The sequence below is a fragment of the Typopeltis vanoorti genome, chromosome 12, assembly GCF_054136105.1.
Source record: "Typopeltis vanoorti isolate ZY-2024b chromosome 12, IOZ_Tvanoo_1.0, whole genome shotgun sequence".
NCBI classification, from domain to species: domain Eukaryota; kingdom Metazoa; phylum Arthropoda; class Arachnida; order Uropygi; family Thelyphonidae; genus Typopeltis; species Typopeltis vanoorti.
This window is the reverse complement of record NC_143560.1, coordinates 50,619,018-50,640,239: the sequence shown is the minus strand read 5'-3', so window position 1 is coordinate 50,640,239 and position 21,222 is coordinate 50,619,018. Positions and strand designations below refer to the sequence as shown.

General features: G+C 35.6%; 1 protein-coding gene across 4 annotated transcripts in view; it reads left to right on the top strand.

Annotated features, from left to right (window-relative positions):
* Positions 1-21,222, top strand: part of LOC150100781 (GRB10-interacting GYF protein 2-like) — a 525,021-nt gene that overhangs the window by 112,603 nt on the left and 391,196 nt on the right. For all 4 annotated transcript variants that reach the window (XM_090401532.1, XM_090401529.1, XM_090401530.1 and 1 more), the window contains exon 7: positions 9,640-9,795. In XM_090401532.1, the coding sequence (XP_090257658.1) occupies positions 9,640-9,795 (156 nt within the window). The remainder of the gene's footprint in view (positions 1-9,639; positions 9,796-21,222) is intronic.

Below are 21,222 nucleotides of genomic sequence, written 5' to 3'. Positions count from 1 at the left end.
CTATTCAGATATCAACCTTGTCCATTTTTGAGTGATTCTGCCTTGATGATTTTGTCAGTGATTTTTGTCTGGTACATTACAATCTACTTTTCTCCCATGGTTACTGTTATTTTCCCACATCACCCCTCTATGCTTTAGAAGAGAAGAAGCTATCATTAAAGAAAGTAAGAAATAACACATATCTTGCTATACATAAAGTTATTTCTTCATCTCTAGTGCACCACCTTGCCTCCAGATCTTCCATATTACTTGTGGAATTGCCAGATGATGGTCCCCAGGATTGGTGGAGATGACTCTGAAATGAACTACAAAGAAATACGTGATCAGAGATCTAATATCAAACTGTCAGGATTCAATCTATCTCGACACCTCTGGAGTCAGCTAAACAGGTTTAGGACCAGATAAAACTGCTATGACCACTTATTACATCTGTGGGGAATCTCACACTTGCACTTTTGTGTGTGTGTGGTGCTGTGCTGACTATGCATCATATCACTGATGACTGCTTCATACACTCCTTCCCTTGAGTCCTCAAGAATTTGCATTTACTCTCAGATAGTGCCATAGACTGGTTAACTGAACTGTCAGTAAATATATAGTTTTGCTCAATAATTTCTTGTATCCCCTCCCTCCCACAGTATGTTAAATAAATAACTTAGAACTGGTTTGAATGCTGTCTTGTATACTGCTAGTTTAGTAGTTGGGTAATATACTGGTTCCCTACCACACCATATTTGTTTATTCTGTTGTCTCTTTCCAAATTTAATTTGTCTTCTTCACTCAAAACTGTGCCTAAATAGCTTATTCTAAAGATTCTGTATTAAGAATGTTAAGCTTAAGGGTCAAAGCTGTATAACTGAGAGGAGACCTCCACATAGCCTTTAAAGGAATGCGGAGAACCGACCAGGGCTTCTGACCTAATGTCCAATCCTCACCTTCTCGTGGTGCACCCTGTTGGGTATCTACTTTGATACTGAACGAACCAGGATGGGCTGGCAATTTGGGATTTAGCCGACCAAATTGTATTCTTATTGGTTAAACCAAAATAAAAAATGATGGTACAACATGACAAAATTTCATGCCGGCTGGGGCGTCGCCCGGTTAAACAAGGCCCCCGTTGTTTTCGCCAGGGAACCAGGGCGAACAGCGAAAAGTCAGCTACTGGAACGAATCTGAAAACAAACCCCAACTCAACATCACCAGAGTTAAAGATCGGTACTATCGATGTAAGAAGCCTGAATGGCAAAGAAATGGAGCTAGCTGACGAATTAGATAAGTACCAGATTGACATAATAGGGGTGACTGAAACAAAAAAGACCAAAACTGGTGAGATCTTTCTGAGCAATAAATACAAAATGTTATATTCAGGCAATGACAATCAAGGAAAAGGAGTAGCCATAGTATTCAACACAAAATACGAGGCTAATCTTCTTGAATGGCAGTCAGTCTCAAAGTAGACTAATGTGGGCAAATATGAGAATGGGAAACTGGACAATGAGACTTATTTGTGCTATGGTCCCACAGAAGGTTCTACTAAGGTAGAAGTGGATGAATTTTTTGAGGCTTTAGAAAAAGCAACTGACACAATGAAAAAGGAAAAGTTGGTCCTTGTTGGGGATCTAAATAGTAGAGTAGGAAATGATTGTGAGACATACAAAAATATTTTGGGAAAATTTGGAGAAAAGAGCAAAGCTAATAATAATGGCAAATATCTGTTGGATTTCTGCTCAGGACATGGACTGGTTATTACTAACACCATGTTCCAACATAAAAATGTGCACAAATTCACATGGAGAGAAGAGGCTAGGAATAAGAAAAGTCTCATTGACTATGTTATTGTTGATAGTGATGTTTTCTCCCTGGTGCAAGACACCAGAGTGTACAGAGGATTTGAAATTGGAAGTGATCACTATTTAGTCTTGAGCAGGATAAAATTGAATTTCATATTGAAAAGAATAACATGTAAGAAAGTTTTAAAGCGAATAAAAGTTGAGCAGCTCTCAGATGTGAACTGTAGACTAAAATACAGAAATATTATTGAAAAGAAAATGAAAGAGTTTGAGAACAGGAATCAAACCTTGGAGATTCAGTGGCAAACTCTGAAGGAAACATTGATTGATTCTGCCAGAGAGGCATGTGGTGAGGTTGTGTGCAAGGATAAAAAAAATCAGAACTCCCTGGTGGACACAAGAAGTTAAAGAGGCAGTGAAGGAAAAGAAGAAAGCATATCAAAAGTTCCTGTCAAATAAGTCAGCTTTTACTCTTACAGAATACAGAGACAAATGTAAGAAAGCTAAACAGTGTGTAAAACTAGCTAAACAAAAGTTATGGGAGGACTTTGGCAAGAATATAGAAAATAAATATCAAGAAGGTGGCAAAATATTCTGGAGGTTGTTGAAGAAGCTTAGGAATGGAGGAAAGAGTGCTGTAAAAGGAATTAGAGATGATAAAGGTGAAATGAAAACAGGAGAAAAAGATATCCTTGATGTATGGAGTAATTACTTTGAAAAACTGCTAAATGAAACAAGCAGTGATGACAGCACAGTGATAAAAAAAACACTCACCAGGCATGCAGTCAGGAATACATATCCATACTTGAAGTAGAAAAAGCCATCAAAGGCTTGAAATGTGGAAAGGCAGCAGGAGTAGATGATATTCGACCAGAAATGCTGAAGTATGGTGGTATAAGAGTCTTACAGTGGCTGCACTGCATAGTTCAGAAAGCCTGGACAGAGGGACGAATTCCCGATGATTGGAGTAGAGCTCTCATAGTACCCATATATAAAAAGGGAAATAAAACTGAATGTGAGAATTACAGAGGTATTTCTCTACTGAGTGTTCCTGGCAAGATCTATGCAAGTATACTTGAGAAACGGTTGAGAAGAATTGTGGAAGAAAGGCTTGGTGAAGAACAATCTGGATTCAGGCCAAATAGAGGCTGTCAGGATCAGATCTTCACTTTACGACAAATAGTCGAGAAAGCATGGGAATATAACAAAGATCTGTTTTTAAGTTTTGTCGATTTGGAAAAGGCATATGACAAGGTGCCAAGAGAGAAGCTATTCAATATGCTGCAGTTATATGGTGTCAATGGAGCATTATATCAAGCAATACTTAGTCTTTATTTGAGTTGTGAGTCAGCAGTTAGAATTGAAGGAAGTACAGGAAGATGGTTTAATGTTAAATCTGGTGTGAGACAAGGATGTACATTATCCCCTCTCTTATTCATTATCTATATGGATCACATTAGAAGGAATGTGGTATTAAACCTGATATCAAAATTGGAGATGTTAATGTCAGCTCTTTGCTTTATGCGGATGATGTTATACTTCTAAATAAATCCGCTACAAGTCTGCAAGATTCTCTGACTAAATTGAATAGCTGTTGTAATAGATATGGTATGAAGGTCAGCAATAAAAAGACAAAGACAATGAAAATAGGCAGAATCATTGAAAATGTCAACTGTGTTGTGAATGGAGAAACTGTGGAACAAGTAAAACATTTCAGCTACTTAGGCACAATTTTTACTGAAGATGGTAAACTAAATATAGAAATAGACAACAGAATCAGCAAAGCTGGTATGGTGGGAAGTCAATTGAATAAATTCATATGGAATAAGAGAAAAATTAGTCCGAACACTAAATTAGCTGTATACAAGACAGTGTTCAAACCAGTTTTAACTTATGGATCTGAGAGCTGGGTCAGAAGTAAAACACTTGACCAAAGACTAGAGACTGCAGATATGAGAGTCCTGAGAAAGATTAGAGGTGTGAACAGATGGCATCAATGGCAATATCATATAAAAAATGAGGATATTAGGAAAGAACTTGGCATTGTCAGCATCCAGGAATGCATTAGCAGAGCTAATCTCAGATGGTATGGTCACTTAAATAGAATGGGAGAGGAAAGATTAGCAAAACAAGTGTTGTCTGCCAGGTTGGCAGGAAAACGACCCAGAGGAAGACCAAGATATAGGTGGATTGATACGGTACAAAGTGCCTTAGACGATAGAAATATAAGATCTGATAATGTTGGAGTCTTGACAAGTAACAGACTGATTTGGCGGAAAATTGTAGATAGGAAGTTAGTAATGATGTAATTTTTTCATGTAGTACTGTCATATCCTGTACACCCCTTGAGGGTACATGGCAGGAATTTGATGATGATGATGAGTATTCTATTTTCACAGTTTTGGTCTTTTTATTGCTAATTTTCATGCCACATTTTTTACAGCTTCTTTTTAGTTTAGTTAGAAAATCCTAGACTTGCTGGATGTATTTTGGAGTAAATCTATCATCTGCATAAATAAATCATGTGCATAAAGCAAAGAGCTAAGTTTATTTGCAATTCAAATGTCAGGCTTAATGCTACTTTCTTTCATGAAACGATCCATACAGATGATGAATAAAAGTGGAGATCATGTGCATTCTTGTCTTCACCTAATGTAACAACAAACTATTTTCCTGGAACTATGTATTGTTCTTTATAATGTGCTATTTATCCCTTACAATTGTAGTGTTTTGAAGAGCTTTTCTCTGGATGCCTTGTCAAATGCCATCTGCAAAACTTATCTGTAGATCCTTGTTGTGTTTCTATAATTTCTCAACTATTTATTGTAAAGTGAAAATCTGATCTTGACACTCTGTTTGGTCCAAACCCAGCTTGTTCTTCTCTAAGTTTCTCTTCCACAGTTTTTCTTAACCTCTTTTCAAGTATGCTTGTGTCAATCTTACCTTGAAGACTTAGCAGAGAAATTCCTCTAATTCTCACATTCAGCTTTATTTCATTTTTTATATGTGGGTACTATGAGAGCTACTCCAGTCATCTGGAATTTGACCTTCTGGGTTATGCAGTGTAGCTACTGCACAACTTTTATACCTCCATATTTGAGCATATTGAGATACATCATCTACTCCAGCTGCCTTTCCAGGTTTCAAGTTTTTGGTGGCTTGTTCTACCTTAAGTGTTGATATGTACTCCTGTTTGCATTCCTCTTGAAAAATTTCTACTACTGTTCTGTCACTGCTTGTTTTGTTTAAGAGTCAAAGTAATTACTCCAGACATCTAGGATATCCTTATCTTCAGTTTTCATGTCACCTTTATCACCTTTGATTCTTTTTAAAGTCTTGCTATGACTTTTTTTGTTATGACACTGACTCTAGCTTGACATAGCCAGACATCTAGGATATCCTTATCTTCAGTTTTCATGTCACCTTTATCACCTTTGATTCTTTTTAAAGTCTTGCTATGACTTTTTTTGTTATGACACTGACTCTAGCTTGACATATTTTGAATACATATATGAGATGAAGTTTTGCTGAGCATAGAAAATAGGCATGGTCTTGATATTTGGAAATCTCTGATGTAGAGTTGCTAGTTTGTACATAATAAAATAAACTGCACAAAAGAATATACTGTCAACTATTATATAAAACATTGGATCTAAGGAGTCCTTTAAGTATGGTGAACAGAGGCCAGTCAACTTGGCAAGAGGTTGGCAGCTCATTCCAGTAGGCTCATTTTCTCCTTGTGTGTTAGTAAATAGCCTACTGCTTTTTTAGGTGCACCTTATACATTAATAAGTTCCTATTAATTTTGTGTCTGCATCTGCAAGTTACTCTAAAGTCCTGAACAGATTATATTAAAATTTGATAGTATTAGTAGCGAGTGTTAGTAGCGAGAATGCCACGAGGAGGATGAGTGCTTGTCTAATAGAAAAAAGAAAGTGTGAAAGAGCAGAAAAAAAATTATAAAGTTTTGAAAAAGCAACTGAGTGATCTGATAAACTTAACATTTGATGGTAAGAAAGACGAAAGTAATAATGAAGTAGCGGAAGTTGATAAACAGAGTGCAATTAAAGGTAAGGTGGCAAGCAGCATTGATGATGAAGAGGGGTGTATGGCTAGCAATAAAATTGAGAGTGAATGAGAGCAAAAATATAATGCATATTTGAAAGCTGAGTTGGTTAATTTGAGAAAAGAGATGAAACGGATGCAGAGTGAAATTAAGAGAATTTGAGATATGTATGGAAAAGTGAAAATGATGAAAACGAATGATATTGGTTTGAAAGAGGTAATGAAAGACCTGTGAGTGGTGTATGGGGATTCACTTATTAGAGGTGTGGGAAACGAGAAGATGCACAAGGTTTGTTTTCCTGCAGGTAAAAAAATGAAATAGAGTGATTGAGGTGCTGGATATGAGGAGTAAATGAGCAAAAGAGTTGGTGGTAGTGGTAATAGGAACAAATGAATTGACTGGGAACAAGGAACATGTAAGATTTAATATCACAAGGTTGTTGAGAAGGATACAAGGTAATAGTGTGATAGGAAATGTAGTCAGTGTGTTTCCCAGGTATGACAGTGATGAAATGAGGTAGAGAGTGAAGATTGTGAATGATATGTTAACAGAAATGTGCAAGGAGAAAGGAGTGCAGTTTGCTAATCTGTGGAATGAATTTGAAGGACGAATTGAACTGTTTAAGAATGATGGACTGCATTTGAATGGTTTTGTGTAAGTCACTTGGAGAGACTGCTCCTGGAAGGTAGAGAAATTAGTGCAGAGAATGAATCTGATCAAGTAAGAAGTAATGTGAAAGAGAAGGAGAGTAAGAAAGGAGAAATTGAAGTGGTGGTTATGGATGAAGAAGTGGGTAGCATGAGTATAGAGAATGAGAGAACAAGTATGCATTACAAACAGGAAAACATGAAGGCTCAGGTTGGACAGGGGAACACAGCATGAGAAACGTTGATGCTTCAAGAAGATGTGAATTGTGTAGACAAAAAGGGAAGGGGATGATTAGGGATCAGTGAAACTTGCTATAGATCCAGGAATGAGCTGTTACAATGTCTGTATACAAATACTAGCAGTATAAGAAACAAGCCAAATGTAGGTTGCATTGATTGAGTCTGTTCACCCATGAATTGTTGGAATAAGTGAGACATGGTTGGATGAGGATGGCATCCTGACAAGAATAGAGATGGACGTGTATGATGTGTTTTGTGAAGACAGAAAGGGTAAAAAGGGAGAGAGAGAGTGCTATTGATGATAGAGAAAGAGTTATGTCCATATAAGGTAGAGATGCAAGAGGAAAATAGTGCCAGTGATTTTGAGGCAGTAGGGTGTGAGATAGAGATGAATAGAATGAAATACTTCGTCGGATATTGTTATAGACCTGGTAGTGACCAAAAAAATTTTCTTCTTCTTGACTTCCCATATTAGGCAATTGTTTGCCTGTGATGTTTTCAAGGGTTTAAAAAGTCTTCTGCTCATCTCCTCCTGGGTCTTCCTCTTGATCACTGTCCCTTTTGGTTTATATTTCCAAACAATATTTGGCCATCTGTCCTCATTCATTCTTTCTATGTGGTTTTTCCAGTTCTTTCTATAGTTTGTGATGTCTTCTGTTTTGTTAATTATGGATAACTGTTTTCTTATTTTTTTCATATCTTATCTTGTCTATTCTTTTATAGCCTGCAAGCAGTCTTAGGAACTTCATTTCTGCAGCTTCCACTTGTCTTTTATGGCCATAAAATATATAAGCAAATAAGAAAAAGGTGCTCATTATGGGTGATTTTCATTATGGCAATATAGACTGGGATGATAGCAACTGGAAGTAAAGAAAATGAGTTTTTGAGGGACCACTACTTCAGGCAGTAACAGAGGGCACACAAGGATTTGAGGGTCTTGGATTTGATCATCTCATTAGAGGATGTTATTATAGATGAGGTGTCAAATCACCCATCGGTTGGAGTGACCATGAAGTGATTATCTGGGTGATTGCCAGCTGTGTTGAGGACCTCTGTGAGGAAAGGGCATATATGAAACTACAAGGCTGGTGATTATGAGAAACTCTGGAGACAGCTTGCAGGTGTAGTATGGAATGAGGAGTTGGCTGGAAAGGAGATCAGTGCTGCTTGGGTGATATTCAAGAACTATCTAGTAGAAGCCATCAGCAAGTTGTGTATGGGGGAGAAATAGCTTGGAAGAAGATAGTCACTAGTGGTGTGCCTCATTGAACTGTTTTACGGCCATTGCTGTTTAACCTGTATATTAATGATATTGAGGAAGATTTGAATTGGGATATTCAGTTGTTTGCAGATGGTGTGCAAAGTTGGTGGCCTTACAAGAAGACTTGAATAGATTGAGTGAATGGACATTGGAGTGGGATGCCAGTTCAATGTTGCAAAATCTAAGGTTTTAAAATTTGGGGAACAAAGATGGGATGTAGAATTTATGCTTGGTGGGGATATATTGTTAGAGGTGGAGGAAATAAGTCTTCGGGTGATAATGATCTGAGATTTGGGAGACACATTGCCAAAATTGTAAGGACAACACAATGAATTCTGGAAATGATGCGGAGGACAATGAATCGTGGAAGTAAGGAGATTCTTGTTCCATTGTATAAGGCTCTGATTAGGCCACACATGGACTACTTTGCACAGATTTGGTAATCTGGATTTCAAAAGGACAAAGGGATTTTGGAAAGGGTCTAGAGGTATTTTCTGATCTCTGGAATGTTGAATATGAGGAAAGGTTGAGAAGATGCAATTTACAGAGTCTAGTGGATAGAAGGAAGAGGGCGATATGATAGAGATGTACAAGTTGTAAGGGGTTGTTATAGGATCAGTGTTGAATAGGTTTTTTATAAAATGGTGGGAGATTAGAGGAGAACAAGAGGTCTTCCCTGGAGGGTGTGAACAAGGGAGTGAGAAGCAGGTTTTTTGTATGAACAGTTGAGTGATTGGAATGCCTTTCCTGAGAATGTAGTGTCTGCAGAGAATTTGAATGTGTTTAAGGCATGGTATAATGAACTGTGTGTATGACAAAGGGACCTCCTAGATGAGTCTGACTCCATGTGGTTTTTAGGGTAATAATAATAATATGGATATACCAGTAATGTTCATTGATGAGTCAGCCTTAAGTCCAAGAATGGCCAATAGAAAATGACCACAAGTTATAATTTCATTACTATCTGCAGATTAGTTTGAAATGGTGATAATTATTCCTCCTTGACTTAGGAGAAATTATTGCCATCATGGATTGTTACCATCATTTAGGATCACTGTTAAAAGTTGCAATTTCAGTTTATTGTTTTAATTGCAAAATTAGGCAAAACAAAATTTTCTATAGTGCACATGCCAGAATGGCACTGTATTAGTTTATTTTATATAATGCTGTTACATTATTATTTAAGAATGCTATTATGTGAAAAGTTTTGTTCTTCAATTGCAATTATTTATTTCTGTGTAAATGCAGTTGAAATACTTTTGACCAAAATAGAACCTTTGTTAGTTTTTCTCGTTTTATGTAAGGTAATTTATACCCAGCAATTTTTTTTTAAAATTCTGTTTGCATCTTTTTTCACTTTCAGATGTTCAGTTCTCTTATTAAATCTTGTTTATTATACATAATTACTATTATGTACATATGCAGTTGCTATTAAGAATTATCACAAGCTCTTGCATTCTTTTGTTTGGAGGTTTGATTAATGTATTATTTTTCTTATAGCATAATTTGAGCTCAGTATAAGAACTTATATTTTTCTACTTGCTATTTTACTGTTCTGATCAAATATAAATTTTAAAGTATAATTTGTATACTTTTTTAATTTGAGGCTTATTTTAATTGAGATAAATATTTCAGGAAAAGGTAGCTCTGATGACAATGCAAGCATTTCAAAGAAAGATGGTTTCCGTACAACCAATGATAACTGGAGAAGGCCAGTACGAGATGTAGATAGAATTGTAGATGATGAGAGTGACTGGAGGCAGAATAGCTCTAGAGGACCTGATAGTTGGGGTAAGAATTAAATTAAATGTAAATAATTTCTGGACATTGTATTATGCATTTTGGTGTTTAATTGTGATTAAATCATTGCTGGCACAGTTTGCAACACCATAACAAGCCCAAATTTTGAAAGTGGAAAATTGATTCCATCTTTTTATACTGCTGCACTTATTGAGGAAGAAGAGTGACAATATCAAAATTGCTGATAGTATGTGATGATTAGATGTCGATTTGAGTGGGAAAAAAAATGTAAATCTTTCACAGTGGTTATTAGCACTTAATATTATTACTTTTATTTTGAATTTCTTTCATTTTCATCATCAATGAATGCAGATGTAGAGAGTGACAGAGACAGATGAATTTGTTGAGCTGCTGAGTTACTACCATGCAAGGATAAGTGGAGCCGCAACAGGGACTGATATGAGAATAGAGGTTGATGAATTTGAGGTGCTTAGGATATTGCAGAATCAGAATGCATTGAAATGATATTGGCTTACGTTTTATGAGAGTGTGGGGAACTTGGAATGCCTTTGTACCTTTTTAGATTTTCTAGTAAGTTTTGATGTAGTCTTACTCTTTACAAATATCCCTCTGACAGATATTACTTCTTGATATTGTAAGATTATTTGACTTTGTCATTAATTCAGGATACTTTAGCTGCCAAAACAAAACTGTACAAACAGAGAGAACAGCTATGGGGGGTCTCACCTTTTACCCAACTCTAGCTAATTACTTTATGGAACATTTTGAACACCATATTCTGGATGTCTTTTCACCTAAACTCGGTATGGTACACATGTGTATGCCTTATGGAACTCCTCCTTGTCCAATTTTCATGAATTTCTTGAAAAAATTAATTCAATAAACCCAAGAATCAGATTTACTCTGGAAATAGAAGATAACAATTGTTTTCTTTTTCTGGATGTTCTTTCTCATTCTACGTCAACCAACTGGTAATCTACAGTTCGCAGTATATAGAAAACCAACTCATACTGGTAAATACATTGATTCTAACTCAATTCATCATCCTTGTCAGAAATATGGTGTAATTAAATCTTTAGTCAGCAGAGCTCATAAAATATGTTCTACAGATTTTCTTCTAAACTGTTTATTATCAAAACTACCTTTTATCTCTAATGGTTATAATGCAAAAACTGTGAAAAAATAATCAAAAATTATGTCCGTTTTAACCTGCTTCAAGAAGAAATTACCAGAATTTGTATTCTGTGCGTTAAAGAACTTTTAGAAAAAAAAAGTAGCAAGACTCCTTTGACAGATTAACTTACAAGTCTCTTTCCATCCAGTTCAAAACTTAATACCTTCCTTATTTCTTATCCTGGAGTTTACAGAATCCACTGATCTTGTGGCTTATGTTATTATGGACAAACTGGTCATTCTGCACAAATTTGTCTTGAACATCAGGAATACATTTTACTTGAACCCAGCAAATCTGGTTTAACAAGCTACACATTATTTCTAAAACACAAGACTCAGTGGAACAAAAACCAAAGTGTTACACAAAAGTTATTTTCTTCTGGAAAAACTGTTCAGTGTGAAGCACACATTCACAAGCCAAATTCGAACAAAACAATTGCTTAAAATTTTTGAATTTTATACTGACTAATACTTGGCATTCATGTGTCCTTAATTTGTAATTAATTTTTTGTTTTTATTTATTATTTATATTTAAAATTTATTAACTAAATTATTTTATTATTTATTTTGGATATCTATTAATGCAGATGGAGCCTCCTGCAGCAGATTGCACATGTACTTTACTTGAATTGTTCTCTTTTTTGTATTTTCCTCTAATTGTGTTCACAATGGCTATGAAACTTATCCGAAAATTTTACAAATAAAGACATTTAAATTAAACAAAAAAAAAAGTAAGTGATTCTGGTAATAATATTTTACGATGAGTTAATCAAGGTGCTGTAGAGAGTTTGCAGGATGAGTTAAATAGTCTGACAGAATGGGCAAAACAAAATGGATTTCGATTTAATGCGGGAAAAGTGTAAAGTTCTGCATTTTGTGATTAAAAAAATTAAAAGCTATATACCCCACTGATGGAACTGTACTCCAGGAACGGTAGTAATAGATATTGAGTTGAAGTTTAGAGGGTATATTGCTAAAGTAACCAGAGCAACCCACAGGATTACTTGGTTATTGAAGAAACAACAAGCAGAGAGAGAAGGGAGATATCATTACTCTATAAAGCCTTAATACAACCACATCTGGATTACTTTGTTCAGATCTGATCACCTGAATTTCTTCAGGATGAGGAAGTGGTGGAGAGAATCCAGAGGCAAGTGAGCTGAATGATGAGTGGAATGCTCCTTATGAGGATAGATTGAGGGTTTGTTAGTTGCAAAATGTGGTTGATAGGCAAAAAAGGGTGGATATACATGATACGAACATTTAAGTTACTAAAAGGATTTTACAGAATTAATAACAGGAAGGAAATATTTCAGCATTTTCCTAGTGGAGGCAGAACAAGAGGTCATTCCTGGAAATTTGGTTTGGATGTTTTGCTTGGAGAGTGGTGAATGAATAGAATAGGTTGCCGGAGTAAATTGTGAGTGTTTTGTCTGTTAGTAGTTTCAAGGAGAGGTACGATAGATATTGTGTTGATGGTTTGGGTCTCCCATGATGAGTCTTAGGACTCTATGGATATGCCCTTGCAATAATAATAATTTTACATTACAATTAGCATAATGTTTGGAAGTCATGAACTGCTATGTAGATATTCAACTGTATATAAATATTATACCGCATAATATTAAAAGTACTGATTGTAAGGTTTAATGGAAAGAATACAGCACATAAATAATTAAACACTATCTAATAGACAAACTTAGGTGTTGGACATCAAAAAGAATCTAATAACTGTTTGCCTTTTCTTTACACATTGATCACCTGCCTTTCAGATGGTTCAGTATTTATAGAAAGCCAACATACACAAGAAGGTATCTATGTAAACAATCTCATCATCCAGCCCAACAGCATGTTATTCTAAAAACACACAAGTCTGGATTGGACGACCACTCTTGGGCTCTTTGTTCTAATGATGTAGCTCTTTCCACAGAACTTAAATATCTTTGCCATGCTTTCCTGGCCAATGACTACAGCTCTTATAAAATAGATAAAATACTATATGGCTATCCTTCTTTGTCCTCCTCAAATAAGAACAAAACACCACTCTTTCTCCATGTGTAGAGGCTTAAGTACTGTGAGGACATCATGTTGGAGGCTTAATGGATTGTATACAGCACTCAGAAAGGATTAAAACAGAATTTAATGCTTCCTATATTTTGTCTCAGTCACTGAGATATCTTCAGGGATTACAAAAAAAACTAATGTAACATATACACAAATACCACACAATACTAAGCCCAACCACGTGAGTGACTAAAGTCTTAACCAGGTGGAGCACCCTCTAAGGGTGGTTGTAGGTGGCCTGGAATGTAAGGTGGGATCTCTGATGATAAGTGTTTCCCAAATCTTAGGAAGCTTAATGCATCATTATCATCATCAAATTCCTGCCATGTACCCTCAAGGGGTGTACAGGATATGACAGTACTACATGAAAAAATTACATCATTACTAACTTCCTATCTACAATTTTCCTCCAAATCAGTCTGTTACTTGTCAAGACTCCAACATTATCAGATCTTATATTCCTATTGTCTAAGGCACTTTGTACCGTATCAATCCACCTATATCTTGGTCTTCCTCTGGGTCGTTTTCCTGCCAACCTGGCAGAGAACACTTGTTTTGCTAATCTTTTCTCTCCCATTCTATTTAAGTGACCATACCACCTGAGATTAGCTCTGCTAATGCATTCCTCGATGCTGACAATGCCAAGTTCTTTCCTAATATCCTCGTTTTTAATATGATATTGCCATTGATGCCATCTGTTCACACCTCTAATCTTTCTCAGGACTCTCATATCTGCAGTCTCTAGTCTTTGGTCAAGTGTTTTACTTCTGACCCAGCTCTCAGATCCATAAGTTAAAACTGGTTTGAACACTGTCTTGTATACAGCTAATTTAGTGTTCTGACTAATTTCTCTCTTATTCCATATGAATTTATTCAATTGACTTCCCACCATACCAGCTTTGCTGATTCTGTTGTCTATTTCTATATTTAATTTACCATCTTCAGTAAAAATTGTGCCTAAGTAGCTGAAATGTTTTACTTGTTCCACAGGTTCTCCATTCACAACACAGTTGACATTTTCAATGATTCTGCCTATTTTCATTGTCTTTGTCTTTTTATTGCTGACCTTCATACCATATCTATATTAACAGTTATTCAATTTAGTCAGAGAATCTTGCAGACTTGTAGCGGATTTATTTAGAAGTATAACATCATCTGCATAAAGCAAAGAGCTGACATTAACATCTCCAATTTTGATATGTTTAATACCACTTCATAATATGATCCATATAGATAATGAATAACAGAGGGATAATGTACATCCTTGTCTCACACCAGATTTAACATTAAACCATCTTCCTGTACTTCCTTCAATTCCAACTGCTGACTTACAACTCAAATAAAGACTAAGTATTGCTTGATATAATGCCCCATTGACACCATATAACTGCAGCGTATTGAATAGCTTCTCTTTTGGCACCTTGTCATATGCCTTTTCCATATCGACAAAACTTAAATACAGATCTTTGTTATATTCCCATGCTTTCTCGACTATTTGTCGTAAAGTGAAAATCTGATCCTGACAGCTTCTATTTGCCTGAATCCAGCTTGTTCTTCACCCAGCTTTTCTTCCACAATTCTTCTCAACCGTTTCTCAAGTATACTTGCATAGATCTTGCCAGGAACACTCAGTAGGGAAATACCTCTGTAATTCTCACATTCAGTTTTATTTCCCTTTTTATATATGGGTACTATGAGAGCTCTACTCCAATCATCGGGAATTGCTATGCATTAAGGGAAGGGCTATTACCCAGACCGGTTTTGACCTTTATTGAGGTCTCGTCAGTGGGAGGCAGGCAGACCTCAATAAAGGTCGAAACCAGTCTGGGTAATAGCCCTTCCCTTAATGCATAGCAATATACATGTCCACAAGGAGATGTGCTTTGCATTATGGGAGATACTGAGACAAGGAGTGATGAGAGCTTGGTCCACCTTTGCTTGGAGTTGCCTGGTGTTGCACCACCTTGCCTCAGTCCTGAAGATATTTTCAGGTGCAAACTTTGTTTGCTTACACTTGGATAAAGGATTCAACTAAGTTTATTATAGTCTAACCAAGTGCAAAATAAACTTCCAAGAACCTTTATTTTCTTTTTAGAGAGCGTTTGTTACTGGATACCAAACCCTTTTGGTATCCAGTTTGTATGTGGATTATAAGAGCAAGCACTTGATTGCAGCAGTTTCTGATTGCTTCTATATTTGGAGAAATCCTAGAGAGGATCATCCTTTTAAAGAGTTTCTAAGGAGTCCAGTGCAGTGCTATATAGGTCAGTAGTTGTTAGGATCATCAGTTGACTTGTTAAGTCTCGGGAAATGCTGTTATCTTTTATTCACACCCTTTGTGAAGCCGATCACAACTGGATTGGTCCACAGATGGTGGATATTGGATCCCCCCCCCCCCCCCAGATATGGAGGACAACTGCGAGATAAGCAGGGTTACCTGATGAATAAACAGCCTGACCAACAGCAGCAAATGCCATCGGGGTGGTGGAGCCGCCCTTGGCAAGGCCTCTCAAACCAAAATGTTACAGAATCTTAAAGACAATGGTGTGATGTGGTACCCCGTAACATCATTGAATAAGCACTTCCCTGGGGAGGTACCTGAAGATCAACTGTGGTAGCGACTGTCTACCACATAAGGTGCAGCTGCACAGGCATCTGTGCCATGTTAGGAACAGACTCTTATGGGATTGAAGGTAGCATACACCTACCCCAGGTTAGGAATTAGTAACTTCTGATACCTCTCCTGGGAGTCCAAATACCAAGAATGGTAACTGGGACACTACAAGAAATGTTTGTGCCAAGATAGTAAAGTTTGGAAGAGCCTGTATGACATTAACTTTTATGTATAAATAATAATATAAATAAATATTATTTATAAATAATATAAATAAATAATATACAAAACCATAAATAAAAATAATATATAAATAATCAAAGGGGTCAGCATTGTTATCTGAACTAGTGGTAAAGGCAGTATGTAGCTTTACCTGCATAACAAGACAGGAAAGTTACACAAGGAAATCTTGAGAGTCAAATCATTAAGTATCTTTTGTTATAGAATATCAGACTTGACAAAAACATCTGCTCTTCTTATAGAAGGCATTGTGCATGATGTAGTTAGAATATTTGAGGTAAAATTTAGTTGTGAGAGATGATGTTTGAAGTTTGGTAAAGAAAGACAGATTGGCTTGATGCAATTTTGTATTGTATTTTGATTTGTCTTCATTGTTTTTGTAGTCTTTTTTCCTGTATTTTTTATAAATGTTTTTGTTGTATGTTTTGGATTAATATTTAAAGATAGTATTTAAAAAATAATCTCCAAACCAACAATTTTTGTTGTTGATTTATGTGGAAATTATACTGGAAATAAATATTGATCATACTTACATCCACATGATAAAAGAAATTAACAAAAATCAGACCACACAAATAATTCTGTTTGATCAACCTTATAAATTTTGATATAAAGAGAGCAGTCCACCAAGGCGATGTGATCTCCCAAAATCTATTTACCAGTACTTTGGAATATATTCTGAAAAAAAATAGATCTAAATGGAGGAATAATCATAGATGGTGAAAAACTAAATCCTTATGTTTGCTGATGATCTAGTACTGATATCTCAAAACTTAAAAGATCTAGAAGAAATGGGTGAAAAATTATATACAAACAGCAGTGAGATAAGCTTAGAAATGATCTAGGGGGAAAAAAAAAATTAAAAACATCTACACAAGTGGCAGTCACCTATGTATTAATAACATCCCTTTAGAACAAGTTGACTTACAATTACTTATGACAAACAATAAAAATGAATAACGATTTATCCGAAGAACTAGTAAAAAGAAAGCCACATGGCTATCATTCAACAGACTAAAAGACACACTGATTCAAATCTTGACATCTCTGCGAAGGCAAAACTATTTAATAGTGACATTCTTCCATCACTCGCATTTGGATCAGAAACATGGTACACAACAAGAAAAGAAGAGATTCTCAGGATAACTCAACATGCAATAGAACAGTGTTTCTCAACCTGTGGTCCGTCAAGGTTGAGAAATTATGTTCCCATATGTATTCAAAACATACTTTTAGATTTATTATGCTATAACTGGCACAGTTTTTCCGAAATGTTGGTAATTCCCATTAATTTTTAAAAAAAAATTACAAAAAGACAAAACAACATATAGCGAAATAAATTAAAAATACTATGTTTATTTTTGAAATAAAACTTCAATTCCAACATTCTAAAATGTTATTTTTCTTGCTTTTCTGTTCGTAAAATCGTCGCTGACATTGTCGAAGTCTATTTCATTACTCAGTGGCTGTTTTATAGATAATATGGCAACATTTCTTAAATGCCAAAAAAGTGCCCCCGGGGCGTATCTCTCCCCCCCCCCCCCCACACACAGCTACGCCTCGGTAACTTAGCGGTCTGTAGAATTGTTTTGGGCATTTTTACTGGTCCTTGGGCTTAGAAAGGTTGAGAAACTGCAATAGAACATAGGATTTGTAACATTAGCAAAATGGAACATGCTAGAAATACAAAACTAAGAGAGAGAGATCAGTCATAAAAGATGTGAAAACTGCAGTATACAAAAGCAAGATGAGATAGGCAGGACACATAGCCAGACTCAGGGATAACAGATGGACACATAGAATATTCAATTGCTAACCAAGAATAAACAGAAAACCAGTAAGACCACCTACAAGTTGGGAAGACCCACTAGTGAAATCTATGAGTATAAAATGGAAGAGAGAGGATTGATATCGTTGGTGGCATCTTTGTGACCTGTACTTATGGAGAAATCCTGAATGAAACACAGGTCTATCAAGGTAATGTAGAGATTATTCTTTTACAACAGTGTTTACTTGTGTTATCCTTCATGGTTGGTCGATGTCTGCTTGGAAACTTGCAATTTAGGGATATATAATAGCAGGAGTGAAGAAAATGTGGACATAACTCTTGTACAAGGTGTCCATTATGGCCTCAGCAATTCTTCTGCTCCCCTTCATGCTGATATAACCACTCCTTCCAAGCATAACCTGGCAGAAATAAAACAGCAGGATTATATGCTAGCTAGTCAAGGAAGTCTGGATGCATTAATGCATTATCATGTTTAGTCATCATCAAATTCCTGACATGTACCCTCAAGGGGTGTACAGAATATCATAGTACTACATAAAAAATTTACATCATTACTAACTTCCTATCTACAATTTTCCTCCAAATCAATCTGTTATCTGTCAAGATAACAGATTGATGATCTTATATCTGTCAAGATAACAGATTCATTATCAGATCTTATATTTCTATCTTCTAAGGCACTTTTTGCCTATCAATCCACCTATATCTTGGTCTTCCTCTGGGTCTTTTTTCTGCAACAACCTGGTAGAGAACACTTGTTTTGTTGATCTTTCCTCTCCCATTCTGTTTAAGTGACCATACCACCTGAGATTAGCTCTGCTAACACATTCCTGGATGCTAACAATGTCAAGTTGTTTCCTAATATCCTCATTTTTAATATGATATTGCCATTGATGCTATCTGTTCACGCCCTTAATCTTTCTCAGGACTCTTATATCTGTGATCTCCAGTCTTTGGTCCAGTGTTTTACTTCTAACCTAGCTCTCAGATCCACAAGTTAAAATTGGTTTGAACACTGTCTTGTAATACAGCTAATTTAGTGTTTTGACTAATTTCTCTCTTATTCCATATACATTTATTCAGTTGACTTCTTATCATACCAGCTTTGTTGATTCTGTTATCTATTTCCATATTTAATTTACCATCTTCACTAAAAATCATTCATAAGTAGCTGAAATGTCTTACTTGTGCTATAGGTTCTCCATTCACAATGCAGTTGATATTTTCAATACTCATATTTGTCCACATCATATTTTCCACATCAATACCCATATTTGCCCACCCCATTCTCATATTTTTCCACATCACTCTTACAATAATCTTCTTGAAACTGCCATTCAAGAAGATTAGCCTTGTATTTAGTGTTGAATACTATGGCTACTCCTTCTTTTCTTTGATTTTCATTGCCTGAGTATAACATTTTGTATGTATTGCTCAGAAAGATATCACCAGTTTTTGTCTTTTTTGTTTCAGTCATTCCTATTATGTCGATCTGGTACTTATCCAATTCCTCAGCTAGGTCGATTTCTTTGCCATTCAGGCTTCTTATGCTGATAGTACCAATCTTGAACTTTGATATTGAGTTGGGTATGTTTTTGGATTTGTTCCAGTAGCTGACTTTTTGTTGTTTTCCTGGAGAAAACAACAGAGGTCTTGTTTAACATGGCAATGCTCCAGATGGCATGAAATTCTGTATATTGTATAAGAATATTGTACAACATTGTGCCTTTATTCTATTGTATAAGAATATTGTACAACATTGTGCCTTTATTCTATTGTATAGAATAAGCCAACCAAATTGTATAAGAATACAATTTGGTCAGCTAAATCCCAAATTGCTAGCCCATCCTCCTTCATTCAGTATCCAGATAGATAGCTAACAGGTGCACCACAAGAAGGTGGGAATTGGACATTAAGTCAGAAGCCCTGGTTAGTTTTCTGCATTCCTTTAAAGGCTATTTGGAGATCTCTTCTCGGTTATACAGCTTTGACCCTTAATTGATTGATAATTGATTAAAATATGACAAGCATGTTAAAATTGCTAATGCATGAAATGTTGATCTGTTCATGACTTATTTACTATAGACATATAATTTTATTTTTTCTACCTCAGTCGGTCTGATTGAAACTAAAATTCAATTCATTCTTAGAAACTACAATGAAATATAGTATTAAATTATATCTAGCCAATGCATAATTATGAATCATTTTGCATCATTTAGCTAATAAAAATGTCAAGTCATGCAGACAAATTCTAGAGCATTTCCTAAATTCCACTTGTGTGTATACATATATATATTAAATTAATTTCCACCAGCCAGATCAGAATTACCAGAATAAGTAATTTTGTTATGTTTGGTTTTGTTATGCTCCTGCAAATAATCTGGTTTAAACAAAAGTTGGGATGGTTCTCGGAAAATTTTTGATTCCGCACAATTTCAATAAAATTAATTCATCAGTCTTTAAATATCTTTCATATGAATGGATAAAATGCAAACATGTTAATTGCTCCTTACATTTTGAAGACTACATCTGAAAATGTAAATGAAAAGAGCTTGTTCTAAAATAGAATGAGGAAGAAATGAAGAAATTATTAAGGCATACAAATATTCTAAACAAGGGATAAATTAATAGTTGCTTGATGGTCATTCAGAAAGGTTAAATCAAATATGAAATAAAAGGATATTTAAGCATCAATAGCAGATAGTAATGATAAAAGATGAAAGAACAAATCTGAATTAACATTTAAAGATTTGGTATTAGACAGAAATTCTGCTTTCAGAGATTTCTCTGAGAGCAGAGAAATTCTATAAGTTTATATTATTGAATGAAAGGATAGTATAAGTCCATTATACCTATACTCAGGGCCATACTTATGCATAGACACATGATGCTAAGGATGGGCCCCCAAAAAATTAAGGCCAATTTAAGGACCCCAACAATGAGGGAAGAACCACAGAGCACTAGTGCCTTGCTAAAATTAAGTATGGCCCTGCCTATACCTCAAATATTTTCAAATGCAAAAGTTTCAAAATCGATCAGAGAGCTGGTTAAGACACTGCCCTGGAGCAATATGTTTGCCTGTTATTAGTGCTTTGTCATAAGGTTTCACTGGCCTGACAGCTGTTTTGAACTGTGTCAGTTGGTATATTATAATGTTGACGAACTTAGAAGACTTCAGTTTAGCTGTTATTTGATGTTTGTTGTGAAGTGTAGTGTTATAAAGCAATTGAATATCATCATCATCGTAGTTTATTCACAATATGATATGATGTGAAAAGGGAAAAGAGATTTATATTAAAAATTAACGATTGCAAATTATGGTCTTCCAAGTCTATCTTGAGCTAACTGGTAGATGTCAGATGGAGTTTTGCAGTCCAGCCTATTGATGACTTCACATATGTATTGCCAAAATTGTTTGCATGGTCTTCCTCTACTGCGATTGCCATCTTCTGGTTTGTACAGGATGAGGGATTCCAAAAAGGGCGATACTTCAGGGTGTCTGAGTTGATGTCCAAGCCATCTGAGCTGTAGTTTTTTGAATATATTGTCAAGTGGTTCTTGCTTAGCCAGAAAA